The 18892-nt window shown below is 52.7% G+C and overlaps 5 protein-coding genes across 5 annotated transcripts; 2 read left to right on the forward strand and 3 right to left on the reverse strand.

Annotated features, from left to right (window-relative positions):
* Positions 1–639: 639 nt before the first annotated feature.
* Triagg1_5187 (uncharacterized protein) lies at positions 640–2148 on the forward strand (the record flags this gene model as incomplete). The annotated part of the gene is made up of 1 exon (XM_062899673.1): positions 640–2148. The coding sequence occupies one exon, from the start codon at positions 640–642 to the stop codon at positions 2146–2148; it is 1509 nt and encodes a 502-aa protein (XP_062756012.1).
* Positions 2149–4668: 2520 nt separating this feature from the next.
* Triagg1_5188 (uncharacterized protein) lies at positions 4669–7023 on the reverse strand (the record flags this gene model as incomplete). The annotated part of the gene is made up of 4 exons (XM_062899674.1): positions 4669–5334; positions 5393–6523; positions 6591–6845; positions 6907–7023. 4 exons carry the CDS (start codon positions 7021–7023, stop codon positions 4669–4671), a joined length of 2169 nt encoding a protein of 722 aa, XP_062756013.1.
* Positions 7024–8109: 1086 nt separating this feature from the next.
* On the forward strand, positions 8110–10610 carry Triagg1_5189 (uncharacterized protein; the record flags this gene model as incomplete). The annotated part of the gene is made up of 14 exons (XM_062899676.1): positions 8110–8135; positions 8220–8287; positions 8440–8717; positions 8768–8868; positions 8924–8962; positions 9031–9042; positions 9168–9247; positions 9333–9371; positions 9424–9512; positions 9569–9800; positions 9907–10016; positions 10079–10220; positions 10342–10444; positions 10571–10610. 14 exons carry the CDS (start codon positions 8110–8112, stop codon positions 10608–10610), a joined length of 1359 nt encoding a protein of 452 aa, XP_062756014.1.
* Positions 10611–11537: 927 nt separating this feature from the next.
* Positions 11538–14098, reverse strand: Triagg1_5190 (uncharacterized protein; the record flags this gene model as incomplete). The annotated part of the gene is made up of 5 exons (XM_062899677.1): positions 11538–12650; positions 12719–13214; positions 13271–13525; positions 13604–13835; positions 13912–14098. 5 exons carry the CDS (start codon positions 14096–14098, stop codon positions 11538–11540), a joined length of 2283 nt encoding a protein of 760 aa, XP_062756015.1.
* A 3717-nt stretch (positions 14099–17815) lies between these two features.
* Triagg1_5191 (uncharacterized protein) lies at positions 17816–18784 on the reverse strand (the record flags this gene model as incomplete). Its single annotated transcript, XM_062899678.1, has 1 exon — positions 17816–18784. The coding sequence occupies one exon, from the start codon at positions 18782–18784 to the stop codon at positions 17816–17818; it is 969 nt and encodes a 322-aa protein (XP_062756016.1).
* Positions 18785–18892: the final 108 nt, after the last annotated feature.

Raw genomic sequence — 18892 nt, forward strand, 5'->3', positions numbered from 1 at the left:
ATCCCGGGTTTGGTGATTGCGTTGCTGCCATATCCCTGTTTTTTTACTTGCCTCTTCCTTGTCTCGCCAGAGCTTTTGCCGCCGCGGGTTGCTGGCTTATCAGAGGCGCCACCTCCGCATTCCAAGGCGCAGCAGGCGAGAGGGAAAAAGAGGGTGTGACGAAGTCTTTTTTTTTTTTTTTTTTATGCTTTGTTCCCTGGTTTTTGCAACGGTCACGAGGTGGGCGATAAGAAGCCAGGCAAGAAAAAAAAAGCAAGACATTTCCCAGCGGCTAGGCAGCACAAGCAGGAGAGCGAGAGACGGCACACCATCGCCAAAGTTACGGTGCGGACTAGAGCAGCGGCACGTCAGCAGGGCAGCGCCATTCATTCACTGCCTGTCCTGTGTGGTTCAGCTGTGCCAAGCCTTGGGTAGACGGACGGCAATCGACTTGGGGACGGTGAATCATTGGACAGCACAGCGAGGCATCGATTCATTTCGAGCAGCCCTTCCATCTGCGGTACCGGCTCTTGCACCAGCCAGCCAACGGGAGGGACAGCGACAGCGACGCCGAGACGGAGACAGACAGACAGACAGACGGCGAAGAGGAACAAGAACAAGAATCCCGACAGAATCATGACGTTCGCTTCGCATTACCACATGTCCGGCACGTTTCGCGACGGCGTCCACCCGGGCCTGTTCCGGCCGCCCGTGTCGCCCAGCTCCAGCACCGACTATCTCTCGTCGTCGACCTTTGCAACCGAAACCTCCAAGCGCAAATGGAGCCGCAGCAACGGCATGCAGACCGGCAGCTTCTTTGAGGATGTCTACATGGACAGCGCCCCGAGGAACTATGCCCTCGCCGGCCAGCTTCACTCCCCCGTCATCGGCCCCAACCTCGACGACGCCGACGCTGCCATGGACGAGAGCATGTACTCCGACTCCGACTACAGACGAGCCCTGGGCACGAAGCGATCGCGAGACGAAGCAGGCGACGAGTCCGGCGGGCCGACACCGCTCTTCACCCAGCCCGGACCCGACCAGTCTACACAATCTGGAAGCTGGGGATCATTTGCCTTTTCCACCATCGGCGGCGTCGTCGGCCGTGTGTGGGAGTTTTGCAAGGCCGGTGCCTTCAAGGGCTTTTACGCAGGAGGCGGCACGTCATACAAGATGACGAGTGCAGGCATTAGCGTCGACGAAACGGGATCCAACAGCCATCAGACGTATCACTTCCAGGGCGGCTCTCAACAGCAGCAGCCGCAAAACTCACAACCGAGCCGCGACCATCGCTTTGGCGGCCGAGACAGAGCACGGCATCTACACGGACAAGTCCCCAAACGGGGTCACTACAGCAACAGCAACAACCAGAATGCCGGCTACGACTCTTCGTACGACAGCGGCGCATCAACACCCACCGGCCCGGCGCCCAAGAGACGCAGGCATACAGAGAATGGAGGCGAACTAGGCAAGAACTGGGTCATGATCCATGAGCCCGAAGCTGAGACAAGGACACCCCGAAGAATGCCCTCCTCAGCTCTTCCATCGCCGCGCCATCGTACCCAGCAGATACCCGTGGCCGACCGCCGCATGAGCTCCGCAAGCAGCTTCTCTACTCCCACAACCTCTAGCCCAGCTCCTCTTCGCCCTGCCAGTCGTGCCGCAGGCCGTCCAGGTAGCCGGGCGTCCGACGCCAATTCCCTCAGGCCCCTGCAGTCGGCATCAGCGGCGTCGTTTGCCTCCTTCAAGGCGAAGGCGCCCAGCGCCCCCAAGCCGCCTGCCCCTTCCCCTACGCCAAGCAGGATCCCTGTCAAGGCCAACACTTCAGCCGTCCTCGCATCGTCGGCCGCGCTCTCGACCTTTGAGCAGGGCCGAAGACGCCGACACACAGTCGTGCCGTCGTCTTCCGATCCGTCGGCCTCGTCTGGGCATCGCCGCCGCGGCAGCATAGCCTCGGTGGCCACTAGTAGGGTCAATGAGATTGACGCCAGCCCTTCGCGACTCGACGCCGAAGCCAGGAAGCTGGCTGCTCGTCGCCAAATGGAGGAGCGCGACAACGACGAGCGCATGTCGGCCTTTAACAAGCAACTACAAGACATGATCCGACAGGGAAGAGAAGCCCTAGGGACGACTATTGAGGTTGACGGCAGCTGGGAAGACATTTCCTAAATGGACCGCCGTTACTACCCTATTCCATTCTTTGACATGACGATGCCTCTTTTTTTTTTCTCTTCCTGTCTATTTATTGATTGACGAATTTCCTACTTCTCTTCTTCCTCTCTTTTGTTTGCCTGAAGGGGCACTTATGACATTATGAGATTACAAGATGCGAAAAACGTATGAATGAGCTACACAGAATGTGGCTGGCTGTTTTTTTATTTGTTGATTTGGAGGCTTTACTGCGATTTTGACTTTTTTTGCCACATCTATTCATTTTGACGACTGATATCTTGACGTTGATACGGAGGAAAACATTGTATTTTGGAGGAGTTTCCTGTCCTGTAAAGGGCCAACACTTGGGCCTCTCTTCCCGCTAATGACTGACATGAGGACGAAGGATATGAATGTGAAAAACGCGGTGGCGGAGGATTTTTTTTCTTTTTTGATAGCTTTAGCATTTTAGCACAATGAAATAAAGTTACAACCATCTTTTATGGAATGCATTTCGTGACGCCAGTGTTGTGATTGTGATCCTTCACCTTGTGTTCGATGACAGCGGAGGAATCTATCCGAAGACGCCAGACTACTTTCTATAGTTGAGAAGGGTTGAAAAAGCTGAGGTTAGACAAGAGAGACATGAAAGCGAAATGAAGGCGCATTTTCCCCGTTTTAGTGCTGGATTTCGCGTGCCCTTCATTCAAGCCACGCCGCAAAAGGGTTCATTTCCAAACCGCGGGACGGGATTATTTTTAGTATGGCATGGGATGAGTTATTGTGGTGCTAATGTATGTGCTCGGTGTGGGTGTAATTATAGAAAGAAAAAACATCTTTTTTTGGCTTGGCAGCTGGATTTTTGAGACTTGGGGGGTGAGTGTGTTGGGTTGTTCGCCTTTTTTTTTGATATCGTGTATTTACTTGCTTGAAGAGGCTATTTGTTTTTCTTATTCTGTGTAGATGTGTCAATTGGGGATGTATTTATTTACTAGGTAGATGTTTACACAAAGTTCAATCCTTGCGTTTGAGTGCTTGCAGCTCATATGGTTATATTTAGCATCAGTCTTGTCACTTCATTCACCGTTGACCTCGTGCCACCCAAACCTTGGCACGTTCAACCACACACCAATGAAACCCGGAAAAGACATGCTGCCACGCCCAGTTTTCCAAGACATTTTCTCGTGATACAAACTAAAAAGACAAAAAAGGACCTAGAATCAGGAAGCAAAAAGGAAAAAAAAAAAAGCACTACCGCTAATTGCAGCTAGAAGAGTAGAGCTATCTTCCTCCCTTGCATATGTTTTTCATCCTCCGTCCTGGAGTCTTTGATTCCAGCCCCTTGGAGGGCCCTAGCCAGCTCTAGGAATGACAATGGTAAAACCCCCCCGAGGAAAACTATACGAGAGCGATAGGATAGAATGAAGCTGCCTGGTAGTATCCGGCAATGCCTGAGCTTGATAAGATTTTTTGACAGTCAAGGAGATGGTGAGCCGGAGGGGGGGGGGCGTGTTGCCGGTGGCGTTGTGAGACATTTCGTCCAAAAAAGAAATCCAAAAGAAAAAGAAAAAAATACCACGATACATTTTCTTTTTCCTTCTTCTTCTTTTAGTTGAAACACCCTCAAGGTGGATGTACGGAGCCAAGCGAGTACTTAACAAGGGAGTGTCCCCCGGATTGTGGTGCCCTTTTTTTTCGATCCTCTTCGGTCGCAGATCAAAGTTCAAACGACACACTTTTTGTTTCTTTTATTCTTTTTTTGAAGTGTACAAAAGATAAAAGGACCTTTTTATTTAGAAGGATCAATTGGTGTTGACGCGAATCTACAAAGAGGCGCATATAACAAAAAAAAGACACTTTGAGCAGCTAACAAACAGCCATGAAGGCAAGTAAATAAATCTTCCATTCCACACAAGTTCCCCCCTCAAAGACATATAAACAAAGAAGAAGAATCCTCCAATTAACGCCATTCAACCAAAACAGTTGACGACTTTTCTTTTCCTTCTCCCAGCCGCCCTCGCCCTCCCGACCGAGCAAGCGCAAGACTCCAACGCCATCGATCCAAACCGCAGATTCCACTGTCCCGACAGAATCCAGGGCTTCTGCTCCGCGTCCAACATCAAATCGGGCTGCAGCTCAGACGGAAGGTTTCATTCCGAGGCCATGGATACGTGCAGCGACTGTACATGTGAATGAGTGCTGGTGGTGACGATGATTTGAAAGGCTGGGTGGTGTAATCATGATACACGGACGGGTTTAATGCGCTTCTTGTTTTATCGATGCTGCGAGTGTGATACGAGTTCCTTGCTACCTGCTTAGATTCTTCTAATTCTATCAATGGAAAGTGTAAATTGAGCATCAGTCTATTATGATTGTCCAATTGCGTGTGAGCAAAAAAAAAGTCTACCTGAGGTATCCCATGACTGACGCAAGAACATAATCAACTTTTCCCTTTTCCTATCCGTCAAATAACAAGACACTCTAAATCAGCAGAAACTTTTCCCCAGGCGAGCCTACAACTCCGCCGTGACAGATCCTTCAGCCTCTCAGAATCTTGAGCGCGTGGCTCAAGGAGTCAATCTCCTTGGTCAGCCGCTCTCTCTTCTCCTTCACCGCCAGATCCTCTCCAGCAATAATCCCCAGCTGCTCTGCCGTCATGTTCAGGACCACATTGTCCGACAACACCGTCAGCGGACCATTCTTTGCACGCAGCAGATAATAGTCAATCGCCTGTTGACAAACCACGTCTACGAAGCGGCTTCGCGCAAGGTCATAATACGCCTGGAGGGTATTATGGATAGTCATGCCCGTCTCCTCGAGTGAAGACTTTGGCGGCTTCTCAGGCTCCGTGTCGTCGCCCTGCTCTGAGCCGGTTCTTTGGTCATTGAGCTTTAGCTGATTGAACTTTTCCTCAAAGCGGAGATCATACGTGATGGTTCGGGTTTCGAACTCAACAGACAGCAGAAAGTCGACGTGCTCCATTGCTCTCGCGTATCGCTTCACCAGGCCGTCATGACCGTCGTGGCCGTACAAGAGAAAGGCCCAGAGCTCCTCGCGGACGGCAACATCAGGGCAACATTCTTCCAATGTCTGGCGTATGAAGTGATGGACAATCAGCACAGCGTTGGAGACGTGCGCATACGCAATGTATGGCCACTTTTTATCCTGCTCTTTGAAAGTGCAGGGCAACATTTCGGCATTGAACTAGTGAAGAATGTTAGAGATGCTCCGTCGTGTTTAACAGTCAGAATTGGCAACTTACAGTTCCCATCTCGTAGCCTCGGGCTTTGATATACTGTTCTTGGATGTGCTCCAACATGCCGCCCATCTCAGGCTTTGAGCACCAGTATGGGTCCGAGACAATATCGCTCAAGTCTTCTTCGCCAAAATTGGGAATTTTGAAGTGAATTTTTTCGTCATACAGCGAGGCCCGACCCTGCGAGATCGATTCGTCAGGCGCGGCAGAACCTCCATGGTTTTCAGGCTGGTTCCCGGCTGCAAAACTCTCGAGTTCAGTATAAAACTCTCTGGCGTGTCCCTTCTCAAGCATGATGCGTGAAAAGGCCTCGTTGATTGTGCGAATTCGAGTAATCAGTCTCATCTCGAGGTCCTCGAAAAAGTTGTTGCGTGTATAGTACGCATCCAGGCCGCACTCTTTGATTCGCATGAATCTTGAAGCAATCTTGCCCACGTACGCACGCTGTTGGTCGGTACAGTTTCGGGGCTCGCCCATATCGGCGAGAAGCCCCTGGCTCTTCTTCAGGTTCGCCATGATCTCACTCTTGACAACTGGGAACTCGGCGCGAGTTCGGTCCATCAAGAGATGTTTAATGCGCATACGAAGTGCTGGGATACCCAATCTATCAGATGGCAGGGTGTTCCACGGAGGTTGTCCAAACAGAGACAGCTCCTGCTGGTCGCGATGGTTCATGCTTCCAGAAGTGTCATCAGCGCCGAGATTCTTGACGACGCAGTAGCCAAGATGCAAATCTCGCCGTTTGCCGTTGACGAGGTCGCAGATAACCGCCTTGGTTGCGTTCTCAATGGCAAGATCAGGCTTGGTGAGGACACCCAAAGTCCGTTTTCCCTGGGGATCAGCCTCAGCCGCAAGTCGAAGAATCTTTTGGTTGGCAATGTCACCATTGCAAGGGACCACGGCGAGGATAATGGTTCGGCTCTCGTGAATGTAACGCTTCACCATATTCTTCACCAAGTCAATGTCCGACTCAGTCGTCAAGCCGGGAGTGACAGTCTCGAACATGCCAGGAACGTCAATGACAGTGAGGTGATCAGCGTTGGGGCCGCTGATTTCGACTTTGAGGACGTCCAGGCTAAAAGCGCTGCCTCTGTCTCCGTCATTCTCAGACACCTTGATTCCCATGACTTTGGCGGCCTGTGGAGACGTCCGTTAGTCTTCCCCTCAAGGTAGCATGACGAGAAAGGGTGATAGAGGTGCCTACATCTTCAAAGATTTTCGGGAAATCGTCAGAAAGAATCGTGTTTGTGGATCTTCGAAAGTCTCTGACGAGCTTCTCGCGCTCTATAGATGGGTTGTGTGGGATTATTGACACCACAACGCTTTCTGTAGCCTCCCGTCTACAAACAATCTCGGTCGCATGCCGAGTACACAGAGTCGCCGACCGGGGAAACTGGAATCCCGTGAGGGACTCGAGGACGCTTGATTTGCCAGCACTTTGGTCTCCGACCACGACCATCTACAGAAGGATTAGCAAGTGTTGAACCGTTCATCCTTGGTGCGATGTTTTGAGGACTGACCTGAGGCAAAGGGACAAGATGAGATATGCCCAATGCGCGAAGCTTGTCAACCTTGTCCAGAAGGACTCTGTTGCCAAGGCCCTGGCCCGACTTGTCGTTGGTGGAAGTCAAACCCATGTTGGAGGCTTTCTTCACAACAGGAGTTGTTGAGATGACCAGCAAAGGAGGAGTCGAAAAGTCCGAAGTTGGGAGAAGGGGAGAAGGGGCAAACGCAGCTATCCGATGGGGAAGAATGTTATTCCTTCGAAAGTCTCCGAGGGAGATGCCGGCGAGTTTTCAGCCATGATTGTCTCTCTTTTCAGTTGCAAAAGACTGGCAGACAGCTGTATGGAGATGGGTGACTGTCGTGCCAGCTGTCAGAGTGGTGTAGATGCTGGCAGGGCGAGTCGCGGGCACCACATCCGCCATGGCTTGGTATATGATAGAGCGAGGAGATGAAGAGGCATATAGATGGATTCAATTGTAGATTGTGTGAGAGAGAGGAGATGGTTGGTATGTAGATGAAGGGAAGAGGATGGAAGTTGGGCGAGTTGATGGAGCAGGCGATATGCTATCAAGGCGGTGGCATGTACTAGGTACCAGATACTGCAGTTATCTTTGAGCCAGTGACAACTCCGATACATCTCTTCGTCAATATGCACTCTTACACAAAGTGGTATAAGTCAATCATCATGAATCCCGATAGTAGCCATCGAGATGATAAACCCAATATCATGATTCTCTGTTTGAAGATCACGCAATCGTCGGATACTCACGCTTTAATAGCTTATGCCTACTTTTTGGCGAGGGGACTCATACGCCGCAACCTCGTCTCTGAAATAAATTGATAAAATACTTGCGTGCAAATCTACAATATTCATCTGCACCAATTGACCAAAAAATCAAGTAGTTTTGCACTTGCATCGTCCCCAAAATGCATATCAAACCGTGAATTCCTACCTGTCAACATCAACTGCAGGGTAAGTCTTTTTCTACTGCTCCGACGCCGGATGTGCCCCTCCAAAAAACGTGCTCGCCGGTGACTCCCCCACCAAAAGCTTCCCGCAAGCAGCAGCACGTCTTAGCTAACAGGCGCCACCAACCAACCATATAACCAACTCCATCAAACTTTTTTTTTTCTTGGCTCTTGGGATTGTAGAGCTGTCGCCGTTTTTTCACTCAAACAAGTCAATCAATCACCAATTGACCTTTACAGCAGCAGCCATGGCTCCCCAACGTGCTTTGATGCTGTAAGTCCCAACTCTGGAAGAAAATAAGAAGAGAAAAAAAAAATCACGCCAAATGCCCCTCCCCCACTAACAACGTCATGATAGCGGCTCCGGCTTCGTTACCAAGCCCACGCTCGATATTCTCGCCGAAGCTGGTGTTGAGGTTTCCGTTGGTGAGCAACCCAGTGCCCAAAGAAACTTGATTCCGTTCGATCCGTCCTGCTCTCTTCAACCACCACCTCCCAAAGAGATCCAGTTCGACTCGACCCGACTCGTCTTGCTTCTCTTCAAGCATCACCTCTCGACTAATGCCTCTTTTCTTCAGCCTGCCGAACTCTTGAAAGTGCCAAGAAGCTCTCCGCGGGCGTCAACGGTGCTACTCCCATCTCCCTCGACGTCAACGACGAAAAGGCCCTTGATTCTGCCGTTGCCCAGCACGATCTGGTCATCAGCTTGATCCCCTACACCTACCACGCCGCCGTCATCAAGTCCGCCATCCGAAACAAGAAGAATGTCGTCACCACCAGCTACGTCTCTCCGGCCATGCTGGAGCTTGACCAGCAGGCCAAGGATGCCGGCATCACCGTCATGAACGAGATTGGTGTAAGTCGTGATTATATTGGGTGATGCAAAAATGCTGAGAGATTGCATAGCTTGACCCCGGTATCGACCACCTCAGCGCCGTCGACACCATCAGCAACGTCCACGCCGCCGGTGGCAAGGTCCTGAGCTTCAAGAGCTTTTGTGGCGGACTGTAAATATTATTATACATGCGACAATCGCAAGTTTCCGGCTGACATTTTCAATAGCCCAGCCCCTGAAGACTCAGACAACCCTCTTGGATACAAGTGAGCGCAGCAACAAGCTCTCAATCCATCTCTCTTAGTGGAAATCGCTAACATTGCGCGAATTCAAGGTTCTCCTGGTCGTAAGTGGTCCCACAGCTTCTACTCTGATCTGTGGAAAGGGGCTCGATATGGCATTCGATTCTTCCAACCGGCCCTAATTGAGATGCCCTCTTGTCAAAATCTGTTCTAACCCTGATGTATACAGATCCCGAGGTGTTTTGCTTGCCCTGCGAAACGCTGCTACCTTTTGGGAGGATGGAAAGCTCGTTAACGTTGCCGGTCCTGGTCAGTGAATCCCCCCATGCGCTACTACTTTATTTGCTGTCTTAAAAAGCAATGATATGATGAATACTAACACCGTTACGCGTAGAACTGATGGCAACTGCTAAACCTTACCACATCTACCCCGGTAAGCCTAGCCAGCTGGCTACCCACCGTTTACATCGCTCTAACATCTTCAGGTTATGCTTTCGTCGCTTACCCCAACCGCGACTCAAGCATCTACAAGGAGCGCTACAACATCCCCGAGGCACAGACCATTATCCGTGGAGTAGGTCCCAAATCGCCCTTGCAAGATTATCGGGATGCTAACATCCCGTGTTTCAGACTCTGAGATACGCTGGATTCCCCGAATTCATCAAGGTCCTCGTGGACACCGGCTTCCTCAGCGACGATGAGCAGGACTACTTCAAGCAGCCTATCCCCTGGAAGGAGGCTACCCAGAAGCTCCTCAACGCCCCCTCATCTAGCGAGGCTGATCTCGTCGCCGCCGTCTCATCCAAGGCGACTTTCAAGGACGCCGAGGAGAAGGCTCGCTTGATCTCTGGTCTCAAATGGAGTATGTTTTTGCCACCCTATTGCTGTGACACAAGTAGTACTATATTACTGGGCACATCTCCTGGTCATGGCAAGTAGTGAAAGAAGTCGCTAATCTCCGGACACAGTCGGCATCTTCTCTGATGCCAACATCACCCCCCGCGGAAACCCCCTCGACACCCTCTGCGCCACTCTCGAGGAGAAGATGCAGTACGAGGAGGGCGAGCGTGACTTTGTCGTAAGTCTTTGGCCCACTTTACATCGACGAGAAACAGCACACGTTAACATCAACCCCTATAGATGCTTCAGCACAAGTTCGAAATTGAGAACAAGGACGGCAGCCGCGAGACCCGAACCTCTACCCTCGCCAGCTACGGTGCTCCCACCGGCTCAGGAGGCTACTCTGCCATGTCCACGTTGGTAGGAATTCCCGCGGGTATCGGTATGTTACAAGAAATCTACTTTCCTCACGTACATGTTTGCGCCGTGAAAATGCGAAAGAAGAAGAAAATGAGGGCCAGAAGGGGGGAAATAGCTCACTGATTCGTGTTTGCCACCTATAGCCGCCAAGCAGATCCTCGACGGAACCTTGTCCGAGAAGGGTGTCATTGCCCCCATGACCGCCAAGATCAACAACCCGTTGATTAAGGAGTTGGCCAAGTACGGGTGAGTTTTAGTACATTTCTTTGCTTTACTCCCTACTGCCCTGGTGCCCTGCAATGACCTCCTTTCATTTTCCTTTTTCCTCGGTGATTACAGCGACAAGAATACTAACAAATATCTGTCCACTAGCATCGCATTCAAGGAAAAGGTCATCAAGCACAGTGCCTAAGTGGTTGAAAAAGTCGCAATGTGTGGCGCTATGTGGGATGCCTCGGCAACCAAAAGGCTATGGAAGAAACCAGCTGAGCTCAGCTGGGAACAACATTCGTGCTTGGAGTCTCCCACGATAACCTACTATAGAAATGTGAAATGTGAAATGTGAGAAATTACCCATTTGGCTAAAAACCACTTCCGCTTTACACATCGTTGATTGCAGTAACGCATGTTTGAGGAGATCTTCGGTGGCCGGAAAGGTATGGCGAGAACTGCAACTGACATACATGTGAATTAATGAAGCCAAGTGCTTTGAGTTGCACTACCAAGTAAGTACCTTGCAGTAGTTCCATGCACATATTGGCAACTTATTCTACATAAATCTACCCCCAAACAATATGTCAGAAGGCTCTACAAGCAAGCGATGTGTCACAAGGCAGCCAAAACTCGAATCATGCCTGTTCCATTGCAAGTGGAGCAACGAAAATTCTCTTCTATTTATTCGCATGCCCAAAAAAACGACAACAGCCCTCAACCAAGCAAGCCATCGGGCGATTTTCGCCTCGTTTTTTCCCTTGCACGTAGAAGCTTCAGCCCAACCCCCATCTTTCTTTGCTCTGCAGCCTCATTACCACCCCTGGGGGGTAAAAGCAGCTACTTTCTCAAATGGTATATCCATTCCAATGATTCCAAGAATAAAAAGAAAAAACGATGAAGGAAAAGAGTATAAACAGGAAAGGGGAGAAAAAAAGAGACAATAAAATAACAGGACCAGTTTCGTCAATCGTACAACCCCATATACCCTGGAAAAGTAAGGGTATAAAAGAAGAAAAAAACGCCCATCGCTCTGATGAATGTACATATATACATGGGTAGTGGTATATGTTCCGTGAGACAACAAGGAGTTGTAGTCTCTGGTCTCTCTAATAATGAACCAACTCTATTAGTCTTTCAAAAGTGACCCGACATCTTGCAGCTGCATCGATGTCGACAGAGGAGGCGGCGCTCCCCTGTCTATTCTGCCCCAGCCTGCTCCCCAGCTAGGCAACTCTTGTTGCGCGTATTGTGGTCGGAATCGCGACGAGCTCGCCGCGCCCGGTGCCATAAAGCCGTCCGTCAGCGTAATCTCGTCCGAGCCGGCGTTTTCGTGAAAGCTGCTGGGGCGATGGCTAAGGGCAATCTCGTCGGTTCTATCGCTTCGGGCCTGTGACTTTCGGTTTCGCCTCCGCCAGAAGCGTGTCCTCTGTCCGGATGGGTCGTGTTGGGCGAATATCTCGGGGGACTCCATGATACCAACCCGGGGGGAGCGTCGGCCGTTGCCAAACGTGCTACTGTGTGCTCGCGGATAGAAGAACCCGGCCGGCCGGCCACCGCTAAACGGATTCCACGGCCGCAGTCGAGGTGAAGTCATGTTGATACTGCCGTTGCAACCAGCGTTGTAACTTGTGCGGGTCTCGCCCGAAAGTTCCTCCAACGTCATCCCCTTGGTCTCCGGTACCAAAAGCGAGACCAGCGTGCCTAGAAGCATAAAGAGGGCAAAAAGTTGCAAAAGACGATTCAGGTGTGGCGAGCACTGGTTCCCCGAGCAGTTGGGAGGAGAGTCCTTCCTCAGAATCGGAATGCTGATGACCTGGGCGATGATGGCGCCGATCTTACCCGAAGCTGCGGAAACGCCGTGGCCAGTGGATCTGTATCGTGTAGGATAGCATTCTCCGGGAATGATAAAGGTCGTCGTGTTGGGGCCGGCGTTGAAGAGAAACTGCGCGACAATGTAGAGGGCGAGCATCGCGCCTTCGCTCAAGTGGTGAAAGTAGAAGCCGAGGATGCAGAAGATGACGGTCAGCATAAGGAAGCCGGCGAACTGGAGGGGTTTGCGGCCGACGCTGTCGATTGTGAAGACGGCAGCCCAGTAGCCAGGAATAGACCCGGCACATGCGAGTATGATCATTCCAACGGCTTGGTTGTACAGTTTGTGGTACAGTGTACGTCCGGTGGCATAGCCAATGGCACTAAGGACCATGGTATTGTTCAAGCCTAGACCGTAAAATGCGAGGTCCTATTCATCGTAACCAGGTTAGTATAATGAGTGACGAGGAGAGCTGAATAACAGGAGTCGAGACGCACCAGAAAGAACCATGACATGGTTGTGCCAACGAATACTTTGAAGTTTTTCAACTGGCCAAAATAGCTAATCACGTCCGGCCACGAAGCCGGCGGCACATCGAGTGGTTGCTCTGTAGTCAGGGTACCCGACCGGGATCGCTTCATGGAGCTAAAGTCGCCCTTTGGCCGGCTCGCCACGTATGCTCGGATATCGGCATCACCCTTTTCAATGTCGTTTTGGATATCAAAGGTGTAGCGAGGTGTCTCGGGGATGGTGATACGATAGTACAGGGCCAGGACCGCAGGGATGGCACCAACGCCGACGACGATTCGCCACGATCGATCAGCGGCCTCCCTGCATGCCAAATCGCAGGCTCCTTCTGCCGGAATGTCGATATAATGTTTCTTGAACGCCACGGTAGTGATAAGCGCAACAATGGCGGCTAAAAGCTGACCCAGGCCCTGCATGGAGAAGACAGCAGCCATCATGGCCCCACGCCAGCGTGTCGGCGCAAACCTAGACACAGTTAGTGATTATGCTGGGAGATGCGACATTTCGGATAAATTCCGTACTCTGATGTGATGACTGAAGAAAGGGGGTAGTCACCACCAATGCCGATGCCCTGGAGCCACGTTAGCTTTGTTATGCCGCGGATGAGCGGGATGGAAGGGGGTGGGTGGAGGGTCTTGTATACCATCATGACACGCCAGAATACCAGCAGGCCGACGGCACTAATCGTCGGACTCGGAGAGGCAAGCGCACAGCCAAATGTGCCAATGATGATGATGATGAGCTCAATGCCGTACATACGGCGTCGGCCAAGCGCACTAAGCCGCAGATTCCCGTCAGCACAAGCCATCCCTGGAAAACAGCTCCTCCATCATGTTGGTAGGTGCCAAACTTACTCGGCAAGCCAGCCAAAGATTATCATTCCCAGGACAATACCGCCGCTGGTCGAGGCCTTGAGCGCTTGGTTGACAGGATCGGGTAGAATTCCGTCGTTGCCTCCGTAGCCGTTGAAGGAGGTATCGCTGCTGTAAAAGACGACCCCAAGGAGGGTAGTGATGAGGTTGATGGCGAAGATGTCGTAGGAATCGAGAAAGAATCCAGCTCCAGCGACCAGGACGGCTCGGACATCTAAAGTCGGGTTAGTGATTCTGGCAACCTTGTTGACAACCCGTCACAACTCTAGGGCTGGCGAGTTGGGACGTACGGTAGAATCCAAAAGGGACCTTGTCAATCTCGGACAAGGCCAGGCGTCTCCGCAGGTTGGGATCGGTAATGTGTGAATAGTCGTTGTAGAAGTTGTGAAAGGCATTGTTGCCGCCATACGTGTGGTCGCGGCCACGGATTGATGCTGCTGGCGGCGGCAGCATCCCGCCATCGATGTAGGAAGGCATTGCGGATGGACGTTGAGATGATTCAGTTGGATAGCAAGGACGAGCCCTGGTTGCCGCTACGGAGAATACATGGGGGACCGGCGACGACAGATGGAGGAGAGTTGAGAATAAGCTGCCTTTTCGAAGCTTACCAGCGTGAGAATCGTGGCCTCGTGGATGCCGTGTTAACGATGCGCCTCTCTCGTCGTCGTGTAAAGAAGAATGTCGAGCCAGGCAACAGGATGCTGGGATTCGCAATTCGGCGTCGGTAGGTTAGGTAACGACGGAAAGCAAAAGGACTCCGGTATGGACCGCATATGCGAAAGGCAGATGGGCCGCTTTCAAGGCTGGACAAATGCGTGCGCCCAGCTTGGCGTAAGGCTGAAAGGATGAGCCGGGTGATTGCTTTTATCAAGGCGATGGGCGAGGCCGTGGGTGAAGATGATGCGTTGCAAGTTTTGGTCTATCCGAGCATGGACCTGTAAGCCATCAGGCGCTAGACACCGAAAGAAGGCCTAGTTAGATGGAACGGAGGCGCTGCTCGGGAGTCAGGATTCGGGTGGGTGAGACGAGGCAAAACGCAAAAGAGGGCACGGCTTGGTCTTTTGTTTGCTGGATGGTCGGAGACTCGTACATGCGGCCGAGTGGGTGGATGGTGGATGGATGGAGCCACGGCGAACCGCCACCAGCCCCGGCGAAGAAGGGCTGCCAAGGTCGACAGCTGAGAGGGTTCGCCTGGCAGGTCAGCGAGCGGCTGGTTCGAGTTACGTACAAGCAAGTTGACGTCTTTTTTTTCTTTGTCGGTTCTTTGCTTTGCCTTGCCTTGGCTGGCCTTGGGCTTGTCGTGCCCCGGTCTGGTGTGATCGGGTCTTGTCTGATCTGGGTTCTATTCTCCGTCGTCTTGGAGCCAAGTCACTCAGTCAGCACAACACAACGTCAACACAGCAACAGTAGCATCAATGGAGAGAGAGAGAGAGAGAACAAGGCGGGGCAGGGCAGGACAGAGCAGGACAGAGCAGGACAGGGGAGAACCAGAGACAGACCTGAACTGAACTGAGCCACGGCAGAAGAGCGAACAGAACGCCCCTCCTCTCTCTCTCTCTCTCGCGCGCAAGCTTCTAGCCTCCGTCGTCGTCCGGCCCCTCTTTCAACACGCCAACTGCTCTGGTTAGGCACTTGGCCCGTTTCTGCTGCCGAAATCCTCAGCAAAAGCTTCCCCCCTGCCCGCGGATGGTGATTGATTGATTGCGTGTGGATCGCCTCGACTACTGCACGTGCTGCAGCCCGCCAGCCAATGGGTGCCCGCAGCGGCCTTTTGCCGACCCTCCGCCCGCACCAGAAACGCTTAGGCCAGCTGCCCTATTGCCCCCTAGCGCAAGCCCCCTGTGGACTCTGCAGCGCTCCGAGTCAGAGGCTCGCAGCGTTCTCGAGGTTCTGAAGCCCTTCCAGAACGCCTGTGCCTGTTCGCTGCCACAGCGCTAGCAGCACTAACTTTCAGTGGCACGCAGCCGACTCCCTTCCATTTGCTTTTTGCAGCAAATCAGGCGAAGGGCTCGCCACTAGTTCCGCGGCATCCGCCTATCGACGTCGAATCGAAGCTGGAGAAGCCCGATTTTCTTCCTTCTTCTTTTTCTCTGCTGCGTCTCGCCCGTTATTCCCTTTCCATCACCGGGCCGGTGCACACGCACACACACAACACGTTTGACACGCCATTTTATTGACTCGCGCACGCCAAGCGCAGTGGGGTGGCAACGTGCGAGATTAAACTGCCAGAATGTCGTTTTTTTCTCGCATAATCCATGAGAGGAAAGGCGACAGAGAGACGACAAGCCCATACACCGCCAGAACTCGTCGATGCCTCAGCTGGTGAGCGCTGCTCCGCTGATCCGGAGCGACATCCATGGATTATTCGAATTGATCCTAAATTCTCGCACGGAGAGCCGGATGCGGCATGAGTTCCAGCGCCCGTCTTCCCGGTAGCACGAGTCCTGGAGATATTACGAGTACTGTACGAGCAACTACCTTGCAAGCCCATCATGCACAGTACTCGTACTTACATCGGATCAACCATCAACACAGGCACCGTACTGTACGAGTGCTCGTACCAAGTAGGTACTTAGGTCGCGCTGCCGGTAACGTTATCGTCGAATCAGCTCAATCAGGCTGGTTGGGCTGCTCTGCTGCAGAACTGCTGCCCGGCCCTGATAGGTTCATGCACTCTACATCTGACGCCAGCAAGGATCGCCCCTTGCTAGCCACGCCCTACGCCCGCTTGGCTGGCCGTCGGTTCTCCAGCTGCTCACCAGAGGCATTTCGCCGTTGCAACCCCACGTGGGAGCGAGCTGTGGCTTGTGAATCTCGTCAGGCTGGGTGCATTGCCGCAGACTTCGAAGCGAGAGGCTGCGTGGGGAGCGGAATCGCGATTCGACAACAGAAACACATGGTCAGGTCACTCACGCCAGGGCTTTGCATTCCCATCGCATCGTGCTACTGTACGGCGGTGCATACGATACACTGATCTGGGGTTCCGGTCTCGTCGTCGCATACGGAAGCCGTCAGCACCTTGATCATCCCGGGACCGCTTGCTGTGCCATCCCCAATGGAGACGTGCATTGCATCAGGGGGCTCCCAGTCCCGATCTTGCTCGTGTTGCTTCAGCTGTCCGGTCCTTTGGGAAGAGAGCGACGGGGGACGCATGGCACAGGCCCCGTTCAATAATCATGTGTTAGCGGAGATAAACCGATGGGGAGAGGAGCTTTGACTCCTTTGTAACAATCAGACGGATTCCGATTCCTCTCTGCGAGTGTCGTATCAAGCATCTCACAAGTTGCCAGAAGGGGGCGCGGGAAAAAGGCAAAACTGCCGGCAACTTCATCGCCATCCGCGCTGATTGGTAGAATCCACACAGCGCAAAGGCATCGGGATTGTTTCGTGCGGCTCTCGCGCGTTCCAGAGTCAAGCGCCGCAAGCTTTACCTGAAGCTTCTAGTGTCGAGCCAGACGTTGATTCCTCCCGTTGAGCTCCGCCCAGCTCCTCACAAATACGACTTCAGCCGCCTGGGGGACGCAACAGACCGGGTCATATCCCCGGTCAGTACCTACGTACAGGCATGCTCGGATTATGCAGTCATGGCCTTTTGATTCTCAATCCAGAGCAGACACAGGTAGCGACGGCAGCTCGGCCCACTTGCCATCGCTCTGTCTGCAGCTCACCTAATAGGGCCGTGTCGAAGTCAGAGGTTGAAGCTAGACTGAGGATCCGGATCCTAGGCCCCTGGTCCAAACGCCATCAATGCTTCGTCCCTTCTACTCCGTACTCCTCACTCGGAGCCAAGTCCGTCCATGTGGTAACTCAGCGTCGCAGCGTGACGGAGCAGATTAACCGACAATTCGATAATTCGTTGCTCCCCTTGTCCGGGTGCCAAAAATCCTCCGAGGCCCTCTTCCGTCTCGGTACCCAAACACTGGCACATGTGACGGGATCCCTTGCCGTATATTGGCCTGCATCCCCAACATCTTGTCGTGTTTCAGGAACTACACAGCTGTACATGTTGTACTCGTAATATCTTAGTATTAGCCAATGTTTTTTTCCGTGGCTCTTTGAAAAGCCGCTATCTATGCAACAAGTACCTTGCAGTTCTGAGATGATGCCAAGGCTGGCGATGCCTGTATCGACTACCAATGCCACTACTACCATACCGAACCCGGATACCAGGTCGTAGACTAACAAGACGCATCGTTACCATGCAGTAATATCATCCACCTCAGCTTCGCCGAACGTGCTCGACTTGGTCAGCTGGCCCACGCCGACTTCCTCTAGGGCGCCACCCTCGACCGACATGATATCAGGTAGAATCTCCTTGAGGAATCCCAGCACGTAACGGTTCACCTGCTCAAACTGCAGCAGGAAGGCGTCATGCCCCTCGGAGCTGTCGATCCGCTCGAGTCGTGCATTCTTTACGTGCTGCGCAATCTCTTCCTGCTCGGCAAACGTGAACAGCCCGTCGCTCTCAATGCCAAGTACAAGCAATGGCTGTTCGATTAGCGCCAGCGCCTCGGCGATTGTTGCCGCCCGGTCCCTAGACACATCGTGCGTGTCGAGCTTCCGCGTCATGGCAATGTAGCAGTTGCTGTCGAAGCGCTTGACGAACTTCTTCCCCTGGTAGCGCAGATACGACTGCGCCGAAAAGTACGTCGACGTGGGCATCCTGTCTCCTCCAGTCAGACTCTCTTCTTCTTGGTCATTTCCAGGGCCGTGGAACTGCGGGTCAGCATTTTCGGCCGATCGCGAGCCCGGGCTGCTGGTTCCGGACCCGGTGTGGCTATTCTTGCGTGAGACTGATGTGCGCTTGACGTTGTGGCCGTCGTTGTGAATGTGGAAATGAGCTTCCGACGGGGTGCTGGGACGCGGCCGTTCTCGAATCGTCTGAACCTTTGAAGGGTCGGGAATGTTCCGGCCAAACCGGGATTCGAACGAGTTGCGGCTGCGGTAGGTGAGTAGGGCAGACATCCGAGCCGCACCTAGCCCGGTCACAGGCGGATCGTCAAACGGGTAATAGCCGTCATCATACTTTGGGTCGGCGTAGATGCTCTGGCGTTGAGCCTCTCCCCAACTAATGCCCCAGGCGCTGTGTCGGCTAGACGTGGCAATCGGCACGACACAGCGAACGTAGTCTTTTCCGAAATATGCCCACTCCAGCACGAACATGCCCCCGAGCGAACCCCCGATGACAGCAGCCACTTGCTTCACGCCCAGGTCATCGAGAATGAGTTTGTGAAGGCTGGGCCCAGGTTAGTCCTCTGTGCCGTGATGACC

The sequence above is a fragment of the Trichoderma aggressivum genome, assembly GCF_033847375.1.
Source record: "Trichoderma aggressivum f. europaeum strain CBS 100526 chromosome Unknown scaffold_017, whole genome shotgun sequence".
Taxonomy (NCBI): domain Eukaryota; kingdom Fungi; phylum Ascomycota; class Sordariomycetes; order Hypocreales; family Hypocreaceae; genus Trichoderma; species Trichoderma aggressivum.